A 20043-nucleotide genomic window follows, 5' to 3' on the forward strand; every position below is an offset into this window, starting at 1 on the left:
ACTTGATATCGTGAGCTCGTGGATCGCTGTTGAATGGAGATGGGCAGAGTGAGTGCGAGTCCGTCGACTCCGATGATTAACGCAAGTTGATGTTGCATTCACTAGAAGAGTCCCGGGCCTGCGCATGATCGTCACATACGGACCGCATACGAAGAGCAGCGTGTCAGGCGGCAGTGGTGAGCCGAGGCGCGAGCAATCCTGCCGCCCACCTCCATCACTCAAGCTCTGCGAACAAGAGTTGGCAAGCATCACAAGCATTGCTCCATGTGCCTCATGAACGGGTGCGAGTCTGGCGCTTCGATGGTACGCTGTGGCCTTGGGACACAACGGCGCGCCGATTTGAGCTCGTGGCCCATCTTCACCACACTCCATCTGCACACCAGCGGGGTCGCGAAATGAAGACCATCGTGTGGACCACCCACTCTTCGCTCTTCCCCAGTCAACGCTCGTAACCTCTGCAGAAGATCGACATCTTCACCATGTCACATGCAGCAAGCACACGCTTTGTGATGCGAACTCTGCGCCCGTTTCGGCAGGTCAACGGCCTTCCTCTCCAGGATCAGCGTCCGGCGCCTCCCTTTCTACTGCATAAACTCGAAGAATAGACCTGCCGGCACATCGAAGGACATCAGATGCACCGGAGCTTGGAGATCACACCGTAAACGCGCTGGATGCGGACTGCGTTATATCGCCCATCTCATCTACCATGGTCGGTCATGCGGGCTTGTCCGTGGACTATAAGAACAACCGTACTGCCATGTCTGCCAAAGAGCGCGCGGCTCTTGTCTGCTCATTCACCTCAATATGCACTTTTCCTTCTTCACTCTCGCTGGCCTGGCCTCCTTGGCTACTGCCCAGTCGACCTTTTCTCCACTTCGTCCGCCTGCTATTCCTTTGGCGGTTAAATCTCCTTACATGTCCACATGGCAGCAAGCAGGTAGCGATGGTGGCAATGGCGGCTACTTACCAGGACAATGGCCGACATTTTGGAAGTTTGTAGTGAACGAATCATGTATTTGATATCTCGCTGACAAGTTTCAAGCGGCGCCATCACAGGTTGGTGCGGTAAGTGCAATACCAACCAGAATAGCTTTCATCACAGTACTAACGATCCAAGGAATGATCCGAGTCGATAATTCTACATACACCTGGATGGGCAATCCGGATGGCGCCCGGGCTTTTGTCAACCAGACTGCTTTCTCTTACACGTCAACGAAATCCATCTTTACCATGCAGGCCGGACCTGTGCAGATGGTTGTAACCTTCCTTTCAAATGTCACCCCAGATGACCTGCTTCGATCATCGCTGCCGCAGACCTACATGAATGTGGATGTCAAGAGCACGGACGGCAGAACGCACAGCGTGCAACTGTATTCTGACATCTCAGCGGAATGGGTATCCGGTGACCGCGGAGCCACGGCACAGTGGGCATATGGTAATGTCAACGATGATCCGCAGCCCAAAGTGTTCGCGGCTGCGTCATCCGCGGCGTCTACAAGCCAGCCAGCAACTACGTTCGGGACACAGACTGCCTTCAAGGTTGAGAACGTCGTTCCAACTTTTGTGCCAATCGCCGCAGACGGCCTGGGCTCCCGACCAAATCCAGCACGGAATCAGCCAAATGCGACTTTCTCGCCTGTGGCTGTTCAATCGGTCGGCGCGGCGTCTGGAGGCGTCTCATATCACAGAGTCTACAGACAGCAGCAACTGGAATTCAGTTCGATCAACGAGCAGGCCGAATGGGGCCACTGGTACTTCGCTACTGCCAATACTACGAAGCTCACATTCCAGTCCGGCCAAGACACTACAGTTCGAGGGAATTTTATGAGATCCGGCAATCTTGCGAATACCAGAGATACGAGATTCAGAGCGATCAACAACGCCTATCCAGTCTTTGGCTTCGCTGTCAATGTTGGTCAGCTAGGCTCCACTATTCAAAGCACATTGTGGCAGATCAGTCTCCATCAGCAGAACTGTGTTCAATTCCAAGGCACTAAGAATGGCGTTCAGAAGCTACCGTGCATGGTGACCAATTACTTCCCGACAGAGCTGGCCGCCATGAAATGGTTTTACGATGACTACAGCAACGCGAAAGCGTTGTCGTCCAGCTTTGATTCTAAAGTTCAAAGTGATTCAGTCGCGGCAGGAGGAGCCGATTACGCAAAAATCACATCCCTCGCTGTCAGACAGGCGTTCGCTGCCAACGAATTTGCAAATACTCCAGAGAAGCCATTGCTCTTCATGAAGGAGATCAGCTCTGATGGCAACACCAACACGGTCGACGTGATCTTCCCCTTCCATCCTATTGCAATCTATGCAAATGCTACACTTCTCAAATGGCTGCTCGATCCACTCTTCATCAATCAAGAAGCCGGCAACTGGCCGAAGAAGTACTCTATCCACGACATTGGCAGCAATTTCCCCAATGCGACAGGTCACAGTGATGGTAACGCCGAAGACCAACCGCTCGAAGAGTGCGGAAACATGGTCATCATGGCACTCGCTTATGCTCAGCGAGCAAATGACAATGCATATCTGAGCCAGCATTACCAGATCCTCAAGCAATGGACAGGCTATCTCATCGACGAAGCTCTAATCCCAGCAAATCAAATCTCCACAGACGACTTCGCAGGCCCAGCAGCAAACCAGACTAATCTCGCGATCAAGGGCATAATCGGTATCGAAGCAATGGCACAGATCGCCAACAGAACTGGCAACGTCGCGGACGGCAAGAATTACACTCGCATCGCTCATGACTACATAGCCAAGTGGCAGAAGCTGGGCATAAACTCGAATGCCAACCCACCACATACCACTTTCAACTATGGCAATAACAGCTCTTACAGTCTGTTGTACAATCTCTACGCCGATCGCGAACTGGGATTACAGCTTGTCCCGCAGAGCGTTTATGATATGCAGAGTACATTCTACAAGACGAAATTTAACAAGTATGGAGTGCCGCTGGATACGAGGCATACTTATACCAAGAGTGAGTTGACTGAGACAGCCTTGCGGTTTGTGGGGTTGAGAATACTGATGTGATAACCAACAGATGACTGGGAAATCTTCTGTGCTGCCATTGCTGCCTCAGATACCAAGTCGCAGTTCACATCGGTCATTGCCAAATGGCTAGACCAAACGCCAACGAACCACGGTTTCGGAGATCTTTATGATACTATTAGTGGCGAGTAAGTTGGTCGACGATGTGACCAGAGAATGTCTGGAAGGCTTGCTGACATTGCTTCTTCCTAGCTATCCTGGCATCAACTTCCTCGCTCGTCCAGTTGTGGGAGGCATGTTCGCCTTCTTGGCTTTGAACAGCGCCCCTACAAGCGGAGTCTACCTGCCCAGAGGATCTTGAGACCGGATTCCGAGGCGTCGTGATCAGTTCTCTCTTTCGTACATGCAGTTCGCGATCTGCACATCAGAGCAATGATCACAGACATATTTCCCTTCCCCCTTTCGATTTATATCACCACCACTTCTCACACAACACCCTCCTCTCATCCATTCCCTCCAAACCTTTCAAAAAGTCCACAACCTCATCCGTCATCTTTGGCGGCCCACAAACATAACACACCGTCCCACTTCTCTCATGCTGGAGCCCGAACACACTCTCCTGTCTGTGCCCATCCACAGCCCTTACAAGATCTTCTTCCTTAAACCTCCTCCCGAACGTCCTATTAGGCAGTCTTCCATGCTCGATGATCCCTTGATCTCCTTCACCAAGACCAGTGAGGAAACAAGACAATGTGATATTCTTCGGATCGGATTCGACCGCGACGAGATCCATAAGCCTCGGAAGAAATAGAATTTTCTGCGGATCCAGGTCCGTGGAAGCTTTCGTTGCGTAAACAAAATGAATTTCTCTTCGCCGAAATTGTGAGGGAAGGCGTATAAGGTGTGTAAAAATCGAAATCAAAGGACTAACCACCACGTCAGCAACGACCATCACCAAAAAAACAAAATTCATCATCTCAACCAACAAACTCACTTTATCCCCACCCCACCCGCAACAAGCACCAACCGTTCAATCTTCTCCGTATCCAGCCCCTCAGGCGGCCAAGTAAAACTCCCTCCAACTCTCACAGCAAGTTGCGTATTCAGAATTTCGTCTTTAGGTCGCCAAAGCCATTGAGCAGGCGGATTTTTGCTTTTTTGGACTGCGAGTTCGATGTATGAGGGTGAGTGGCTAGAGGGTCGGGCTTCGGCGGGGGTGGAAGTTATGGTGAAACCGCCTGCTTGGCGGAGGGTGGGGATGAAGGTGTCGATCCATCTGGGAGGGAGAGGGGGGAGGTTAGTGATCATGATGTGACTGGATTGGTGTAAATCTCTTGATGCTTCGTATCGTATTTTGGAAATGGAGAGTTTTGGTCTTGCACAGAAAAGGTCTTGATGTTGGGGTACTCACTGTCCAGGTCGAAACTACACATGAACCGTCAGCCATCAACCCATCATTCTCCCACTGTTGAAGATTTCCATACTCTTATCGTATGATTCGGATCAACAGCATTAAGTCGCAACAACCTCACACTATCATTCACTTCTCGTATATTTGCCAAAATCACAGGCTCGATTTTATTTTCCCGAGGTTCAGTTGCTGTTCTCTCTTCATGTGGTGCGGAAGAACGAATGGTGGCCATTGATCTGGCGGGACAGTGAGGGTGTGACTTGAAGGGACGACGGCACGCAACTGCACTCCAGCGAATGGTACGAGCTAACATATCTTTTTGGGCAAATAATATATGTTATTTCAATGGAAGTCAGAAGTGTTGATGAGAAGTGGTGACGTTGAATCGGAGCGGAGAAACATTCATCCGACGTCTTGCAAAGGCTGCGCTTCCTCTTAACATGTGGACCTGACCCCAAGATTCCTTGTTGCGACCGCATAGATGCACTCATTCGTCCCAGCAAAAATGTGTTGACAGCGTCATTGACAAGCGCTGGTAAAGACACAAGCTGGATCCATACCCTTGCACACACAAAAACTGAACAGGCAAGCACGAAGTAACACTTCCCGGACACAGCGGTTCATGGACGCTTTCTCTTCTTGCTTCTCACCTTGAACTGCCTAAGCTTAGGCAGCCTCCACCATTTACTCTTTTGCCCTGCTGCGACAAGCTCTGCGATGGTACCAAGCTCTATATCATCGGGGAACACGTAGAAACCCTCCGCTGCCTGCTCCCATGGCGCTTCAGGCTCGTGCCCAAGATCGCTGCTACGCTTTCTCTTGGGCCAGAGCCAGAACACGGCAATCGATAGCACAGAAGCCCCGAGGAGCAATCCAGCTACAGCAGCTACAGCTCGCCAATTGGGCCCTTTCGCCTCGCCGTTGATTTCTTGAATGTTCATTCCGAATATTCCAGTAGCCAAGGTCATGGGCAAGTATATGGCCGCCAACAACGTGAGTAGCGTTGCAAGCTCTCCATTGCGCCTACTAGTCCTGCTATCCTCGAGTGCTATGCGGGATTGCTTAAGACTTATTGCAGCGATGATGAGTTGCAGATTCTCGTTGAGGGACGACATCACGTGGGCAGCCTGCCTTTCCAACCAGTTATGTTCTTCTTCCAAAGTGCGACTCACGAGCTGACGCGGACTTTGGTAGCTGCTGGAAACCCGAGATTCTGCTCCAGAATTTGCGTCGAGATGATCGCTGCAGGTGGCGACCTTATCGTACACAGACTGCAGGAGCCTGGGATCAAGCGTCCCCACCGTATTCGCGAGGTGTCTTCGAAGGCGGGCCACGCTATTTCGATATCCTTTGAGGCGACCCAGCGCTTCGTCTGTATTTACACCAGCAAGGGGGCCTTCTACTTTACGCAGTGTCGAGCTCAACGTCTGCGCGTAATGACAAACTGTCAATTGCCATATGAATAAGCTCGAATTCTGCTCTAGAGAGCTTCCATGTTTGAGCAGATGGGATAATCTTTGCACGCTCCATGCATTGGAGAAGTATCCGTAGAGCAAGTCGGACAGTTTGGACAGCTCGCCTTGCATAGGAAGCACTAGAGCCCCTTCCCACGGCTCAAAAGGTTGAGCGGATCCAGCATTCTTGAGTAAAACGATGTCTGTCAGGCTTGTCAGCAATACCCGTCGGCTCCAGACTTCCTAAAACATACAGAATGCTTCGTTGACGTTCAAGCATGAGACACGGGTATGTGTTGTCGGATCAACTTCAACGAACGAGGATGGAAGAACGTCATTGAAAGCAATGTACCGGCGAGATCCATAAGTTTCATACACGATGCCATCAGCTTGGGAGCATTGTTGGCTCTCCAAGCCCCAACCGCTGCGCTGCGCCCTTGCCGAAGAATCGCAACGCCACCACGGTGGCGAGCAGACATGGTATGCGAAGAAAGAGGGGCTTACATTCAGGTGTTCGCCAACCTCACATATAACTTGTAGGCTCACGTCAACGAACATCAGAGCACCATCAGAAGAAGTGCCGATATCGCAGTAGGGATGATATGTGCCTGTGTTTCTGGCCATGGGGGCATGCATTGGAAAATCGTGCTGCGGCCGCGTTTCGCGCCAAGTTGCTTCGTCTTCTCTAGCCGAAGGAATCGGTATCGACGAGTCTCCAGCGTCCAGCCATCGTTCGTATCTTTCATTCTGAGATCCTGGTGGAGTGACCTTCGTGCTCCAAACATCACCATATGTGCGACAGCAATCTTTGAAAGCATCGCGAAAGCCCCTCTGGCGCACGATGCGCCGATCGACTATTCGCTTGATTGCGTTCAGCAAATCGCTGCTGGAAATGGTTTCGTCTTGATGAAATTCCAAAATATGATCTCTGTCCTGCAGCTCGAACGTGGGAACATGCTGCCACTGATGTGCCCAGTGGTCTTGAGATTCCCCATTGCGGCCTTCGCCGCCGTTCGGTGAAGCATCATGGTGCACTTCACTGTCTGCTGTGGTGAGTTTCATGCTGCTTACGGCCATGAATAGTTGCATCAGTAATTTATGTCACACGTCCAAGACCACTCCCAGCGTAATCCAGATCGTCAGCGGAGGCTCCAAGATCTTTCAGAGAATTCTCTCAGCTTGAGCTGAAATGCCAGCGCAGGTCACAGCTGCAAGCGTGGCGACCCGCATGTATGCTCGCGTATGCAAGGACTGAGGGAGCTGCAAGCCACTGTGTAACCAGCATGGTTGGCAGAAGCTATCCAATATCCGCTGTTATTTCGCTGCCGCTCTCGAAAAAATCCGACGACTACCAGATCCGCGGTTGAATGTGGGTGACAAAGCGGCGCTGCAGGAGCAACCAACCTGGAAAACAAGACAAATTAAAAATTTGTGCCCGCAACTCCTCAACAGCAGGCAGCAACTCCTCGTGGCGCCTACCTCTCAAGTCGGGCGCGTGCCTTCGCGCGGTCCAGGCGTTTGTGAGTGTTCTTGCCTCCAGGACATTTGTACCTTGAGTCTGGCTTCCTCGCGAAGCCGAAAAGCAGTTACTCCAATGACAAGAACAAGATTCTCAGAAGACGGTAGCTACATTGGTCTGACTTGGGAGGTAGGTGCTTGATCTATTCCAATGCCTCCCTTGATCAAGAAGCTAAGCCTCCTTCTCCCCCTTATCCAGCCTCTCCCTCTCCCTTCTCCTGTCCTGCCTGCTTCTCCAAAAGATATAGGCAATGACAACAGCAGAAGGGATCATCAGTACGATGGCTAATATGATTGGCCACCAGTATCGTACCTCGTCCCCGTTCACGTCCTTAATGTTCATTCCAAAGATGCCAGTCGCCAAAGTCAGAGGGAGATATATGGCCGCGAGGAGGGTCAGTTGCGTTGATCTCTCACCGTTTCGCCTGCTGACTTCGGCGTCTTTCAAGGCAACTTGAGATTGCTCCACGTTAAGCGTAGCTATAATAACTTGGAGGTTCTCGTTCAATCGCGGCATCAGATCTGCAGCTTGCTTGTCGAGCCAAGCATGCTCTTTATCCGGTGAAGATGCAGCTTGTTGACGGGATGTCAGACTGACGCTTTCCAACGCATGTTGCACACTGCTCTCGTGTTCGCTCTCGCTACCACGGCCCAAGTCCTTCTGATGTTTCCTAGCATTTGTGTAGGCCTCTTCCAAAAACATATCCGAGACTGCCCGCCTTGTCTGCGCGAGATGCTTCCGGAGTTCGGCGACGCGTGCTCTGCCAGCTTTGACACGATCCAAGGCTTCACTTGTCGAAAGCGTGACGCATTCATAATCTATTCGCTGAAGGTCAAGAGCAATGTTCCTAATTTCACGCTCATACAGCCACACAGCCCACTGCCATAGGAACACATTTAAACCATAACCAGATTCCTCGCAGCATTGCCAAAGCTCACACAACTTTTCAAAATTCCACTTTTCTGCGAGAAAGACATTGACCTCACGCATCATGTCGATATTCCCGGGCGTGGGAAGGATCAGATGATTTGGAAAACCAGCAGGAGGCGTCTCGATCTTTAAGCCATTCACCGCAATGACAACTAGACAGTTAGCTTGATGGAGGAGACAACCTGATGCCGTCCACGTACCGAACGAATCTCCCATCAGTAAGCCAGAAAGCCAAATTGCATTTTCTTCGCTGCAAAGCTTTGGTGTTCTTCGTGGTCTACCTCGCACATCGAACACTGTACTCCTTGCAGATCGCGAAAGCGTGGTACTAAAGCCTGCTGCAAAGAAACTCTTGGTGGACGCTTCCCGAGACTGATACGGGTCCTGATACGGGTCATCGCTATACAATCCAGGGCAGATGTGATCGGCTAGAAAGTCTGGAGGCAAATGAAAGATGTTGCCGACCTCGCACATTTGACGTAAGTCTAAATTGTCCAATAAAAGGACACCGCAATCGGCCAATTGAGATTCGCCAATTGGATAAGCCCTACGATGGAGCTTGCACCCAGGGCGATATTCTTCATGTTGGCGCTGTCTGAACTTCCACCAGCCGTAACGATTTTCTTGGATGGCTGCAAATGGATCTCCAGCCTGGAGCCATTTCTCATAACCTTCAGCTGCAGATTCTGGCAAGGCTATTTTGGTCGTCCAAATGTCACCGTATAGCCTCATACATTCCTGGCGAAGCCTGCCGAAATATTCTCTTTCCCCTCGCATACGTGACTCCATGGTGGGTTTCGCTATATCCAGAAGCTCATTATCGTCAAAAGGGCACTCAAGTTGACCGCCCGTATAGTCATCGGCCGTCATTCCAGCGATATGGGCCCGCATGTAGCGAATGCTTCGTAATACCGTGGTAGGCGACAGCTGAAGTTTTCTCATCACAGCAGGTCTCGCAGCTTCTTTCTCGGCTTTCAGATCATGCTCCGTCGACCCCGTGTCCTGACCGCCTGAGTCCGCTCTAGGCTCAATTCCAATGCCAGTTGCAAATCCAGTCTCCTCCTTTGCGCCAGAGGCCAGTACCGGGTCCTCCATCGGTATCCCAGTCTCGCCGTTAGCCATATCGCAGCAAAAGATTCTGCAAAGTAATCAACGGGAGGAAATTGCAGAATTGTTAACCCACATCGCGACTAGTCGACGTGGCCGCAGCAGTGTAATACAAAGAACTCCCTCTTCAGCCGCAAGCCTAAGCGACCCATTCAAGATCCAGCCTCTCAGGGTTGCACATGCAGTGCAACAGCCAGATCGGCTTGGCATGAACAGTTCGACTTAGCTATCCTCCCATTCGCGAAACGTCTTGTTAATCCAGTAGCTGGTGGTGAGCGAATGGATGATGAGCATGCCGAAACTCATCGATGAGTGCTGCGATGCATAAGGCACAAGGTATGTTGAAGGACTGAACTCGCTGCCAAGCCTTCAAACGGGTTTGAAGGTGCTTCAAGGCAGCCACAACCCAAGCTGGGAAGTACGCGCCGCCACGCGACGCGTCCTCTTTTTCATCACTGTCACTCAAGTCAGCATCACCATGTCTTCTCAATGAAATCGTGCCTGAGACCGTTCAATCGAATTGAGAACACCATTGGTATCATATTTTCCTTCAACTCCCAAGCATTTGCTAATCGACAGCGACTGGCGGCAAGGTACCCACGAATCGGTTCGGAACTCCGTCCATAATGCCCGGTCGTGTCCTCTATAATCATGTCATCCCCATCATCTGCTGTAAACGTGTCTTTGTGCTCTTCTTCATCTGTCTTCATCTCTTGATCAAGTTCTTCTAAGCCGCCGGGGCAGCGTGGAAAATCACCTGAGGAATCGTGGGAAATGGGAAACCGCTGAGCTTGCTTCGTGGAGTGGCCAGCGGCGTGCCGGCTAAAGGAGATGGCATCTCTGACTTGAGATATGGGTCGACGTTCGCTCCTGCTTACGGTCAGCCATTGCTTCACAATCTGATAAAACAAGTGGCAGAGCACTTACTCACCCTAAGCATTCTGGTCAAGACCCAAATCCTCTTGAGCTGGGACCACACGAAGAGTGTTGGTGTGACCCATTCCACCTCTCCAGCCTTGCACACAAATGACTGCATCGCCCTTGTTGAGGACACCCAACTTGATGGCGTTGTTAATGCCCCACTTGAGACGTGCGTCAACGTCCTCTTGCCATGGCGTAGTCTTGAAGTCTGGCTTCTCCACATCGTAGTGGAATGGGTAGACGCCACGGTACAAGTGGGAGTAGCGAGAGGCGCGCGCGTTTCGTGTGACCATGATGATGGGGCAGACTGGTCGGTATTTGGAGATGAGACGGGCAGTGTTGCCGCTGCGATCATGTTAGCCGAATGTTCGAGATCGGAGTGGAAACAAGAAGACTCACGATGTGGTCAGAACGAGAATAGCGCCCGCATTCTGCTCGAGAGAAGCAGCCACGGCAGCCATGGCGCAGTTCTCGGTCGTTGGCACTGGTCGTGCTGCCAACTGCTTCAACTCGTCGAATGCATTCAGGTAAGGAATGGCAATCTCCGCGAGCAAGCAAGTCTCGTGCATCATGGTGACAGCCTCGCGAGGGTAGTTGCCCTTGGCAGTTTCGCCAGACAACATGACACAGTCGGCTCCGTCGAGCACGGCGTTGCCAACATCACTGACCTCGGCACGAGTCGGACGTGGGTTGTAGGTCATGCTCTCCAACATTTGCGTAGCACAGATAACTGGCTTGCCAGCAATGTTGCACTTGGTGATCATCATCTTCTGGGCGATGAAGACCTGGGCAGGTGGGATCTCAATACCCAAGTCACCACGGGCCACCATGACACCGTCGGTGACCTTGAGGATCTCGTCGAAGTTGTTGACACCCTGCTGGTTCTCGATTTTGGCGATGATCTGGATGTCCTTACCCTCCTCACCAAGCACCTCACGAATGGCAGCAATGTCCTCAGCACGGCGGATGAAGGAAGCAAAGACCATGTCGACGTTGTTCTTGACACCGAACTTGAGATCGGCCTTGTCCTTCTCGCTGAGAGCTGGAAGATCGACATCCGTCTTTGGCAGGTTGACACCCTTCTTGCTGCTGATCTTGCCATTGTTGACGGCTCTGCACTTCAAGTTCTTGTCGTCGGTAACCTCGAGCACCTCGAATGCGAGGACACCATCGTCAACGAAGATTGTACGACCCTTCTCGATCACCTTTGTGATGTTCTTGTAATCGACATACATGTTCTTGTTGTCCGATGCCGTGGCATACTTGTCGTCGGTGGTGATGTTGATCTCGGAGCCGGCGGAAATGGGGATGTCTTCGTCGTTGGGCGTGTTGCCTGTTCGGATCTCTGGGCCCTTGGTGTCAAGAGCAATGGCGACTGGACGTCCTTCTTGCGTGGCCTCAGCCTTGCGGGCATTGTCGATAACGGTTTGGTGGTACTCGTAGCTGCCGTGGGAGAAGTTCATGCGGACAACCTGCAGACCGGCGGTGCGGAGCATGTTGATCTTCTCTGGGGAGTTGGTCTTGGGACCTGGTGTCACTCTCGTCAGTCTCGTTGTTCTCATCCTTCCCGCGGGGCACCGCCATACCGATGGTGCAGATGATCGAGGTGCGTCGAAACTGCTTTGGTGGGTGGTATTCGGTATTGAGGGAGGCGAGCCATTGCACACGCGTGCGGCCATATTCCTGGTGTACGAGAGAGTCGCCCATGGTGTCGTTGGTGTCTTGGTGTGTATGGCGGTGGAAGGTGGTGTTTGCTCCGTCAGTCCAACTTTTTTCAGCTCGAGTTCCGCCGAGCTCTTAGCAATGACGTGGGCTGATTGAGGCGGTGTTTCAGCAGGAACGACTGAAACGTGAAGTGAAGAGGGAAGGAGTCAGACTGGCAGGAGGGAGGGAGGCAGGTGGGAGTGGTGAGGAGCTCGCGGCGTTATAGGCGGTCAAATGTGAATAGGCCATCTCATCCAAGCTGCGTTCAGCAAAAAGGGACACCCCACCTCAACGCGCAAAGACACGCTCCAAACTGCACTACGCCAGGCGGGCGGCTCGTCAACCGGACCTCCGAACACGACGTGCTGCTTCTATTGGCCGCGACACGGTCGACAGAAGGCCTCCCTGCCTGTCCCACCCAAATTCCAGAAGCCCGCCCACGTTCATCCCATCGCCCTCAGCGCGTGCTGCGATGCTTTTCCGCCGATAACAAACTTTGCGCCAAACGGAGCTACGTAATCAGCCCTATCTCTGCACCCTTGGCTGTCCTCAGGCATCTCTTTTCCACGAGGAAAGCGACTTCGGAGATGACCGAACTTCCTCTCCCACACATACACGTCGCTGCGATCTACAACAAAGCGTACAGTCGCGTCATGATGGCCAAGGAAGACAACGACGACGACGACCGGGTATGCGCTGTCTCCTCGCGTCAGGAACTCACACATCCTCATACCCGCCCCTGCCGCGCCTCGGACAGCGACAGAAATAACGTCAGCATATACTCGGGTCACTATTTTGCATCGGTGTGAATATACCCCGAACAGCCAATATTAATAAGCAAAAATCATCGTTATCGCATTCAACAACCCAACTCCAGAGATCAAAACAAAAATGCCAAAAACCTCATCACTGAGATCCCATTACCTATTTCCTCCTCCTCTTTTGACTGTCCCTTCTATCAGCATACCCCTCCCCATCCTCTCCACTCCTTTTCCTCTTCTTTCCAGCATTTTCCAACTCCCTCGTCAACAACCCAACCTCCTCCACCAACTCCCTCTGCCCCTTCTCCAAAACCCAATTCCTCTCCAACAAATCATCAAAATCCGTTCTCAACTTCGCGTGCCCCACATGCTGCTCATGATGCCAATCCCTCACAGTCTTATTGCTCATCCTCAACGTCTCACTCTCCATCAAAGAAGCATCCAACTTCTCGCGCAAATCGGCATTGATATCTCGAATTCGCGCAAGTGAGCCAGGAGATATGAGAGGCGTGAGAGGTCGGTGGTTGACGTGGACCGGAAAAGCTGCTGAAGGGTTTCGATCGCGAGGACTACGATGTGGTGAGTTGTGAGGAAATTGAGCAAAAGGGTGAGGGGCGGAATCAAGTGGGTGGAGGCTGGGAATAGCCGGGCGAGGTGTACGAAGGGAGGACGTTCGAGAGTGAGGATGTGGCGACAGATGGGCATGCGAGCGGCGTATTTCAGTTGGCAGAGGCGTGAGACGAGCACGGCCTTGGGTGTCCTCTGCATCCGCAGCGTCGTCTCCTTCATCTTCGACGTCTGTGTCGGGTTCGCTAGGGTCGGAGAGCTCTTCTTCTTCTTCGAAGGGCGGGATTTCTTCTGAGGTGTCGGAGGCAGGAGGACCTTGCTGTTCTTCACCCTCTGATTCCGAGTGCTCTGATCCAGAATGTTCAGAAGATTCTTCATCTCCTTGTCCTTCCTCTTCCTGCTCCTCTTCCTCCTCCTCCTCCTCCTCCTCCTCCTCCTCCTCCTCCTCCTCCTCCTCCTCCTCCTCCTCCTCCTCCTCCTCCTCCTCCTCCTCCTCTTGTTCTTGCTCCTCTTCTTCTTCTGGCTCCACATCTATGCTTACAAGCCTGCCCTCCTCATCTCGGCCCCATGCGCGTTGCAGAGGCTTGCGTTTCGCACCCTTCCCACCCGCCGCTGTCTTCTTACCCGGTTTCGCACCTGCACCCTTACGTCCTGGCGGAGGCTTCCTCTGCCCCTTCCTCCCACCACGAGCGCCAGTGTTGCCCCTGCCAGAAGGTCCTGCTGACCTCTGTCCCTTCTTAGCAGCTTCCGCTCCCTTGTCAGCTCTCTTACGATGCTTCTCACACTCATCGAGTTTCTTCTGCAGGTCAGCAGCTTCGTCAGCCTTCTTGCGGCCAAGCACCTTCAACTTCTTGATTTGCTCCCTTAAAGCTCGGATGTCTCCAGATGATGATGAGTCGGCGTCAGCTGTCAACCTCTCATTCTCGTTCGCAAGATCTCGATAATCGTCCTGCAGTGCCTCGAGCTGCTCCTCGCACTCTCGCAAAGCTGCTTCGGCGCGACGACAGCGACCTTCGCAGCCCTCATCGTCATCATCGTCACCAGTGGGGCCTTTAGCATTCCTCAAAGCAGCTTCAAGTTTAGCAACCTTGGCTCTCTCAGCATTGAAGCTGTCGCGCCATCGTCCAATCTGCTCCTCGAGCTTCTCGGCCCTTTCGTATTCTCTCTGCGCGGCATCAGCATCCCTCGAAGGCTTCTGCTGCTCCTGAGCCAGCTTCTCATGTGCTCGATCCATTTCTCTCCGACACTTTGCGGCCTCCTCCTTAAGTTTCTGGACCTTCTTCTCCAAATTCTCGCACTTCTTCTTGCAGACATCGGATCCTGTTTGAGGCTGGCCACGAACATCCCTAGAAGCCTCAACTTCATCTCTTAAGTGTTCTACTTGTCGCTCCAGCTCTCGCTCGCGCTCGCTCGCGCTAGTTTCGGCGGTCTCTGCGTCGACTTGAGACTGACTTAAATCTCTCTGCAACGTATTTCCGTGTGCTCGACATTCATCAAGCTGTCTCTGCAGATCTGCTCCGTGCTTCCGACAGTCATCGAGCTTCTGATTCAGGTCTCGGAAAAGGTCTTCGACTTTCTTCGCAGGATCATCATTACTGTCTTCTCCTTCTCCTCCAGCAGCAGAAGGAGATCGACGAGGTTGTGCTGGCGGTGATCTGGAATTTTGCAACGGCGATCTCGGATCATTTGGTCGTTGTGCATTGTTCCCGCGCTCGTTCACTTCAGCAATTTCGTCCATCAAGTCCTCAATCTGTTGATCTCTCTCTGCAATCTGTTGATCTCTCTCTGTCAGCTGGTTGTCAAGATCAGTCAAGTACCTCTCGGTTCGCTCCAGAGCTGCTGTCCGATTGTCGACCCCGACTCGCTGGGCCTCAGCATCCTGCCGGAAAGTCTCCGCAGCGTACGCTTGACGCTCCAGATCTACAGTCAGATTGTCGGCCCGGGCTCGCTGGGCCTCAGCATCCTGCCGGAAATGCTCCGCAGCGTGCCATTCACGCTCCAAGTTCTGCGTTTGATTCTGTTCAGCTAGCACCGCATTGTCCCTTTGCTGCAGAGCATGGTCCCGCTCCTGCGTCAGTTCCTGAATGCGATTTGCTGCCCGAGCGTTCTCGTCTTGAAGGGCCGGAAGCTGCACGTCCAGATCATTAATTCGCGCCTCCTGCTCCTGGATACGCTGCCTTAGAGCACGATTGTCTGCTTGCAATGTAATCATCTCTTCTTCATTGGCTTCATGCAGCAATTGTGCTACAGGCGGGATATAGTCCCACGCTCGATTGCCATTGGGACCGACTGGCAGCCCGTCCTGTTGAGGCTGCCGTTGTACACCAACAGGAGTCGGAGTGCCCAGAACCTGAGGGGCACCATCCCGCCTGAGCCACCAGTTAGGATTCTGCTGGTTACCGCCATTCTGCTGATTACCGCCATTGACTTCAAATGGATTTGGTAGATTGGCACCATTATCGACATTTAACTCATCGCTGTCGGTACGTACCAGTGCTGGAACTTGTCGCGGACCAGCTCTACGCCCTGGGCCAGCTCTACGCCGTGGTCCAGCTCTACTCCCGGGGTTCGGAGGTGTGACAGGCGGTTGCTGGTTCCCGAAGTTGTTCTGGTTCGCTGTAGGGCGATTCCCATCGGCTACCAAATCACCTCTAGGACGGTTTGTTGAGATCGGAAGGCCATGTGCATCCCCTGAACGAGTAGGAGACCCCGGATATGGCTGGTTAGTATCATCACCAACAGGCTGCAACACACCAGTAGGACCCCATTGATGCGTCAATCCCATATTCGGAACCCCAGGCAACGCAGGTGGAGCGTACCATTGACGTCGGTGCTCAGCATCATAGTAGTAGTATGTATTAGGCCGGAAAGCATGTTGCGTGTATGACCAGCCTTCTGGAAGATACATGCGATTGACGCGGTTGAGAGGATGCCAGGCTTCTTCTTCGTTTGGGATGGGATATGGCAAACCATCTCTCCACAGATCATAATACAAGTTTTGATCGACAATTCCTCCTTCAGTGACTGCGGGAGATGGAAGTGGGCCGATGTCGCGATTCGTACTGGTTCTTCGGAAGACGTAGCCATCGCCATTACGTTCCGCAAAGGCGCCTGAGGGAATACGACGCCGCCGCAATCTGATACGGGCTTGTCCAGAATTTGGGATGGGTATCTCGTCGTTTTCGCTCTGGTAGCTTGCAAGGCTGTCCTCCCGTTCGTTGTTTTGGTTTCCTTGAGCATCATCAGCGGTAGCGTTAGCATTCTCATCGTGATCTCCATCGCTGCCCATGTCGTCGTCTCCAGAGCGGTCGTTGTCATGTTCGTCTGGAGCCTCATCATCTCCTTCCTGGTCGTCATAGTAGTCAGCCTCAGGAAGCGACTCTATGTCGGAGGGAGTGCCATCGTCGAAGAGGTCATGAATTCTTCTTGTGTTCGGAGACATACCGTCCGTCGACAAGGGGACACTGGGCGAACTACTCGAACGACCGCCCCCTCCACCGCCATTTTCCGAAGGGGTGATGAAGCGAGCACGTCTCGGAATGAACCTTGGCCGACGTCCGGCAGCAAGAAGAGGAGGAGGAGGAGGCTCATCGTCTTCATCTTCGTCTTCCTCATCGTCAGTTTCGTCTTCTGCATCGTCAGTCCCTTCTTCCTCTTCTTCCTCGCCATCGGTCTCCTCGTCTTCCTCGTCCCCGTCGGCTTGCTCGTCCTCGACCCCGTGCAGCTCCTCGTACTGCCTTGCTCGGTTCTCATACCAGTCGATATCAGGAAGAGGTTCTGTCCCAGCCCAAGGATCGTTACTAAGGATAGCATCTAGCCGTTGTTCGCGTGGTGTCGTACCATGACTCGATGATGATGCAACACTGGGAGTCCCCCTCAAAATATCAGATAAAGCCTGGCTGGAAGCGCGCCTCCTACCGGCCGGAGGAGTCCTGGGAGCATAAGGAGGTGGCCGCGGGGGCGCCCCGAACAACGAGGCGTTAGGGCCGAATCGTCGTCCGCCTGGTGTGAGTGGCAGACTCGCTCTTCGTTGCGGCCTGTTGCCTCGCGTTCGCGTGTCGCGATCATCAGAAATGCGTCGCCGGTCCTCATGGATCTCATTGAAATACTGCGGTCGATAGCGTGTGTTGTCCCTCTCGCGAGCTCTTGCTATACGTGCTCGTCGCTCAGGTGAATCAGGCTCTCCCTCAGCATAAGGTTGCCAGAAAACATCTCTAGTCGTGTTTTCGCCATACGCAGGCGGCGGCGTTGGTGGACGTTGTTCTAATTCCCGCAGCTGTTGAGCCAGGACGACTCTTTCGGGATTATTTGTGCCGCCCCGTGGCTCACCTGTGGGATTCTGGTACCCGTCGGCACCATTGATGGGATGAAGAAGACCATCTGCGCCATAGAAGTGAGTCTTCTGAAACCTAGGGTAGCCAGGAACGCGAGCAGGAGCCCGCCAGAATCGATTGCCTATCGGGTCCTCGTAATATATGTAATCGCCTGGACCGTCCTGGTAAGGAGTCCAGTCCTCGGGTAGCCACTGTGGTTGGTCTCCATCCGGTACGTGACGAACACCTTGTGCAACTCGAGTAATAATTCCGTTGTCGATACGGTATGTAGCTCGGTCATCGATAGCCCAATTGAAGTGATTTGTTGGCGAGAGTGGAGCAGCGGCGGCTCGAGCTTCTCTGATGCTGGCACCGGCGCCTGCTCTGGAGCTCAAAAACGACTGACGATAAGGCGGAGGAGTTCGAGGGGAACGAGAAGGACCATGTGGCCTGCTTTCCTCGCCTGCGTCGTCTTGCTCGCTATTAACGTTGTCCTCAGCATCATCGTCTTGCTCCTCATCAGCGCCACTCCCACCACCACCATCGCCCGCAGGCATAGTGAACCGGGCACGTCTTCCATCTGATCCCGGCGGCCGTCGACCTGGAGGAGGAGGCGGCGGCGGCATTCGACCCGCAGCAGCATCCCTTCTGAAGTCATCCCAACTGACCACTTCTCCATCACTACTAAGAGGAGAATCAGGCCGTTCAGGGCGCGTTTGCGTACTCGGAAGAGGCGGTAAATGACCAAGAGCGGCACCTCTATCCTCGTCTCGATTTGGAAATCCACGGAATGGACCTGGGACAGGAGGAGAATCGTTGCGACCCAGTCGAGGTGCACTTCTCGATAGTGGTGGCAATTGACCAAGAGCTACAGCTCTATCATAATCCTCTCGAAATGTAACGTGTCGAGATGGACCTTGAACAGGAGGCAAGTCGTTACGGTCCAGTCGAGGTTGACTTCTCGAAAGCGGCGGCAACTGCTCCAAAGCCGCAGCTCTGTCGAATCTATCCCCCGAAGAGATACGTCGACGTTGGCGAGGAGGCTCCTCATCCTCAGTCTCATCCTCATCGAGTTCGTCGGGATTGTCTGGAAAGAGCCAAGCGAGGGACTGTGGATCCTGAGGTACAGACGGCGTTGGAGTCGGCGGAGGTCCCTCTCTTGTAGGCGGAGGTGCAGCAGGCAAGTCGTCATCGGATTCCTCTTCGTCCTCTGATTCCCCTTCTTCGTCCTGTGGTTCCTCTTGATTCTCATCCTGGCCCTGTGCCTCTTCTTCGTCTTCGTCTTGAACTGCGTTTGGATCCTGCCAATAAGGACCTCCCTCCGCCCAAGGGCTACCTGGCATATGTCCTCCTCGTCTAGGCCCAGTCATATAACGATAGCCCAACGAAGGGTCAGAGTTCGCAAACGCAACAGCGTCTCTCGGACCCAGGTCGAAGTGCGGGTCAGCGGCAACTTCTGGGATAGTCAGAGCCAGATTCAAATCATCATCCTCGTCTTCTTTGTCTAGCTGTTCTTCCTGGTAAGGTTCCAACCTGGCACGAGGTTTGCGGCGGACTGGAGAGGGAACAGCATTTCCTTGGGCGAAGAAATACGCATATTCTGGGTGCGTCTGGCTAGCCAGCCATTGCGCCTGCTGCTCTTGCTCGAGGCGAGCCCAGCTTCTTGGACCGCGTGGAGAGTACCCAGTGAAGTCCCTGACGAATTGATTGCTGCGTTCTGGAGGTTGATTCCGAGGCTCATCGTGGTGACTGACTCCATCATAACGGTGCGGCTCACTCGCTTCATCGAAATGTACTCTGGGTGTCTCTTCTCCATCGGCCAAGTAGCCTGAGGCGACGGTCGGCCGTCTGCCAGGCTGCCAGGCCGGGCTGAGCTCCTTGAAGCCGTCTGAAACTTCAGACAGACCAGATACATCCACATCTTCTTCGTCTTCACGAGGAACGTAGTCCAAATCGTTTTCGTCGTCATACCCGTGACCAGCGAACAGTGAGAATGGCTGCTGTCCGGTTTCGCCCGCAGTCATATCGTCAATCTCACGCCTTTCAACATCGGAGAACGAACTCGCGCTAGGTCCCCTTCGACTGACGTTCTTGCCTCGACCAGCTTTCCGATGACTCCCAAAGCCTTGGTATTTACTCATCCATGTGGCAGGAGACAAAGGGTACAGTGCTTTATGGTGCTTGACCGCCTTCTGATGCGCCCTGAATTGTTCTGCCTCATTGAGTTCAGGGTCAAGACTCCCAAGTCCAGGAGTTGTGCCTGCTTTGGTAAGGCCATAACGGTACATTCTTAGTGTGCGGAGCTCACGTGGACTCAGGTTTTGACGGAACTCTTCGGGAGTTTGAGGACTTCTCC

General features: G+C 53.1%; 5 protein-coding genes across 5 annotated transcripts; 1 reads left to right on the plus strand and 4 right to left on the minus strand.

Annotated features, from left to right (window-relative positions):
* Positions 1-804: 804 nt before the first annotated feature.
* Positions 805-3361, plus strand: RHO25_001941 (uncharacterized protein; the record flags this gene model as incomplete). Its single annotated transcript, XM_023594538.1, has 5 exons — positions 805-992; positions 1043-1065; positions 1118-2989; positions 3053-3188; positions 3253-3361. The coding sequence occupies 5 exons, from the start codon at positions 805-807 to the stop codon at positions 3359-3361; spliced, it is 2328 nt and encodes a 775-aa protein (XP_023460052.1).
* A 1670-nt stretch (positions 3362-5031) lies between these two features.
* On the minus strand, positions 5032-6927 carry RHO25_001942 (uncharacterized protein; the record flags this gene model as incomplete). The annotated part of the gene is made up of 2 exons (XM_065602151.1): positions 5032-6068; positions 6120-6927. The coding sequence occupies 2 exons, from the start codon at positions 6925-6927 to the stop codon at positions 5032-5034; spliced, it is 1845 nt and encodes a 614-aa protein (XP_065458223.1).
* A 628-nt stretch (positions 6928-7555) lies between these two features.
* On the minus strand, positions 7556-9436 carry RHO25_001943 (uncharacterized protein; the record flags this gene model as incomplete). Its single annotated transcript, XM_023594539.1, has 2 exons — positions 7556-8466; positions 8515-9436. The coding sequence occupies 2 exons, from the start codon at positions 9434-9436 to the stop codon at positions 7556-7558; spliced, it is 1833 nt and encodes a 610-aa protein (XP_023460057.1).
* Positions 9437-10353: 917 nt separating this feature from the next.
* On the minus strand, positions 10354-12049 carry RHO25_001944 (uncharacterized protein; the record flags this gene model as incomplete). Its single annotated transcript, XM_023594540.2, has 3 exons — positions 10354-10687; positions 10742-11870; positions 11929-12049. 3 exons carry the CDS (start codon positions 12047-12049, stop codon positions 10354-10356), a joined length of 1584 nt encoding a protein of 527 aa, XP_023460056.1.
* A 921-nt stretch (positions 12050-12970) lies between these two features.
* RHO25_001945 (uncharacterized protein) lies at positions 12971-19975 on the minus strand (the record flags this gene model as incomplete). Its single annotated transcript, XM_023594541.2, has 1 exon — positions 12971-19975. The coding sequence occupies one exon, from the start codon at positions 19973-19975 to the stop codon at positions 12971-12973; it is 7005 nt and encodes a 2334-aa protein (XP_023458879.2).
* Between the last annotated feature and the right edge of the window lie 68 nt (positions 19976-20043).

The sequence above is a fragment of the Cercospora beticola genome, chromosome 1 (assembly GCF_033473495.1).
Source record: "Cercospora beticola chromosome 1, complete sequence".
NCBI classification, from domain to species: domain Eukaryota; kingdom Fungi; phylum Ascomycota; class Dothideomycetes; order Mycosphaerellales; family Mycosphaerellaceae; genus Cercospora; species Cercospora beticola.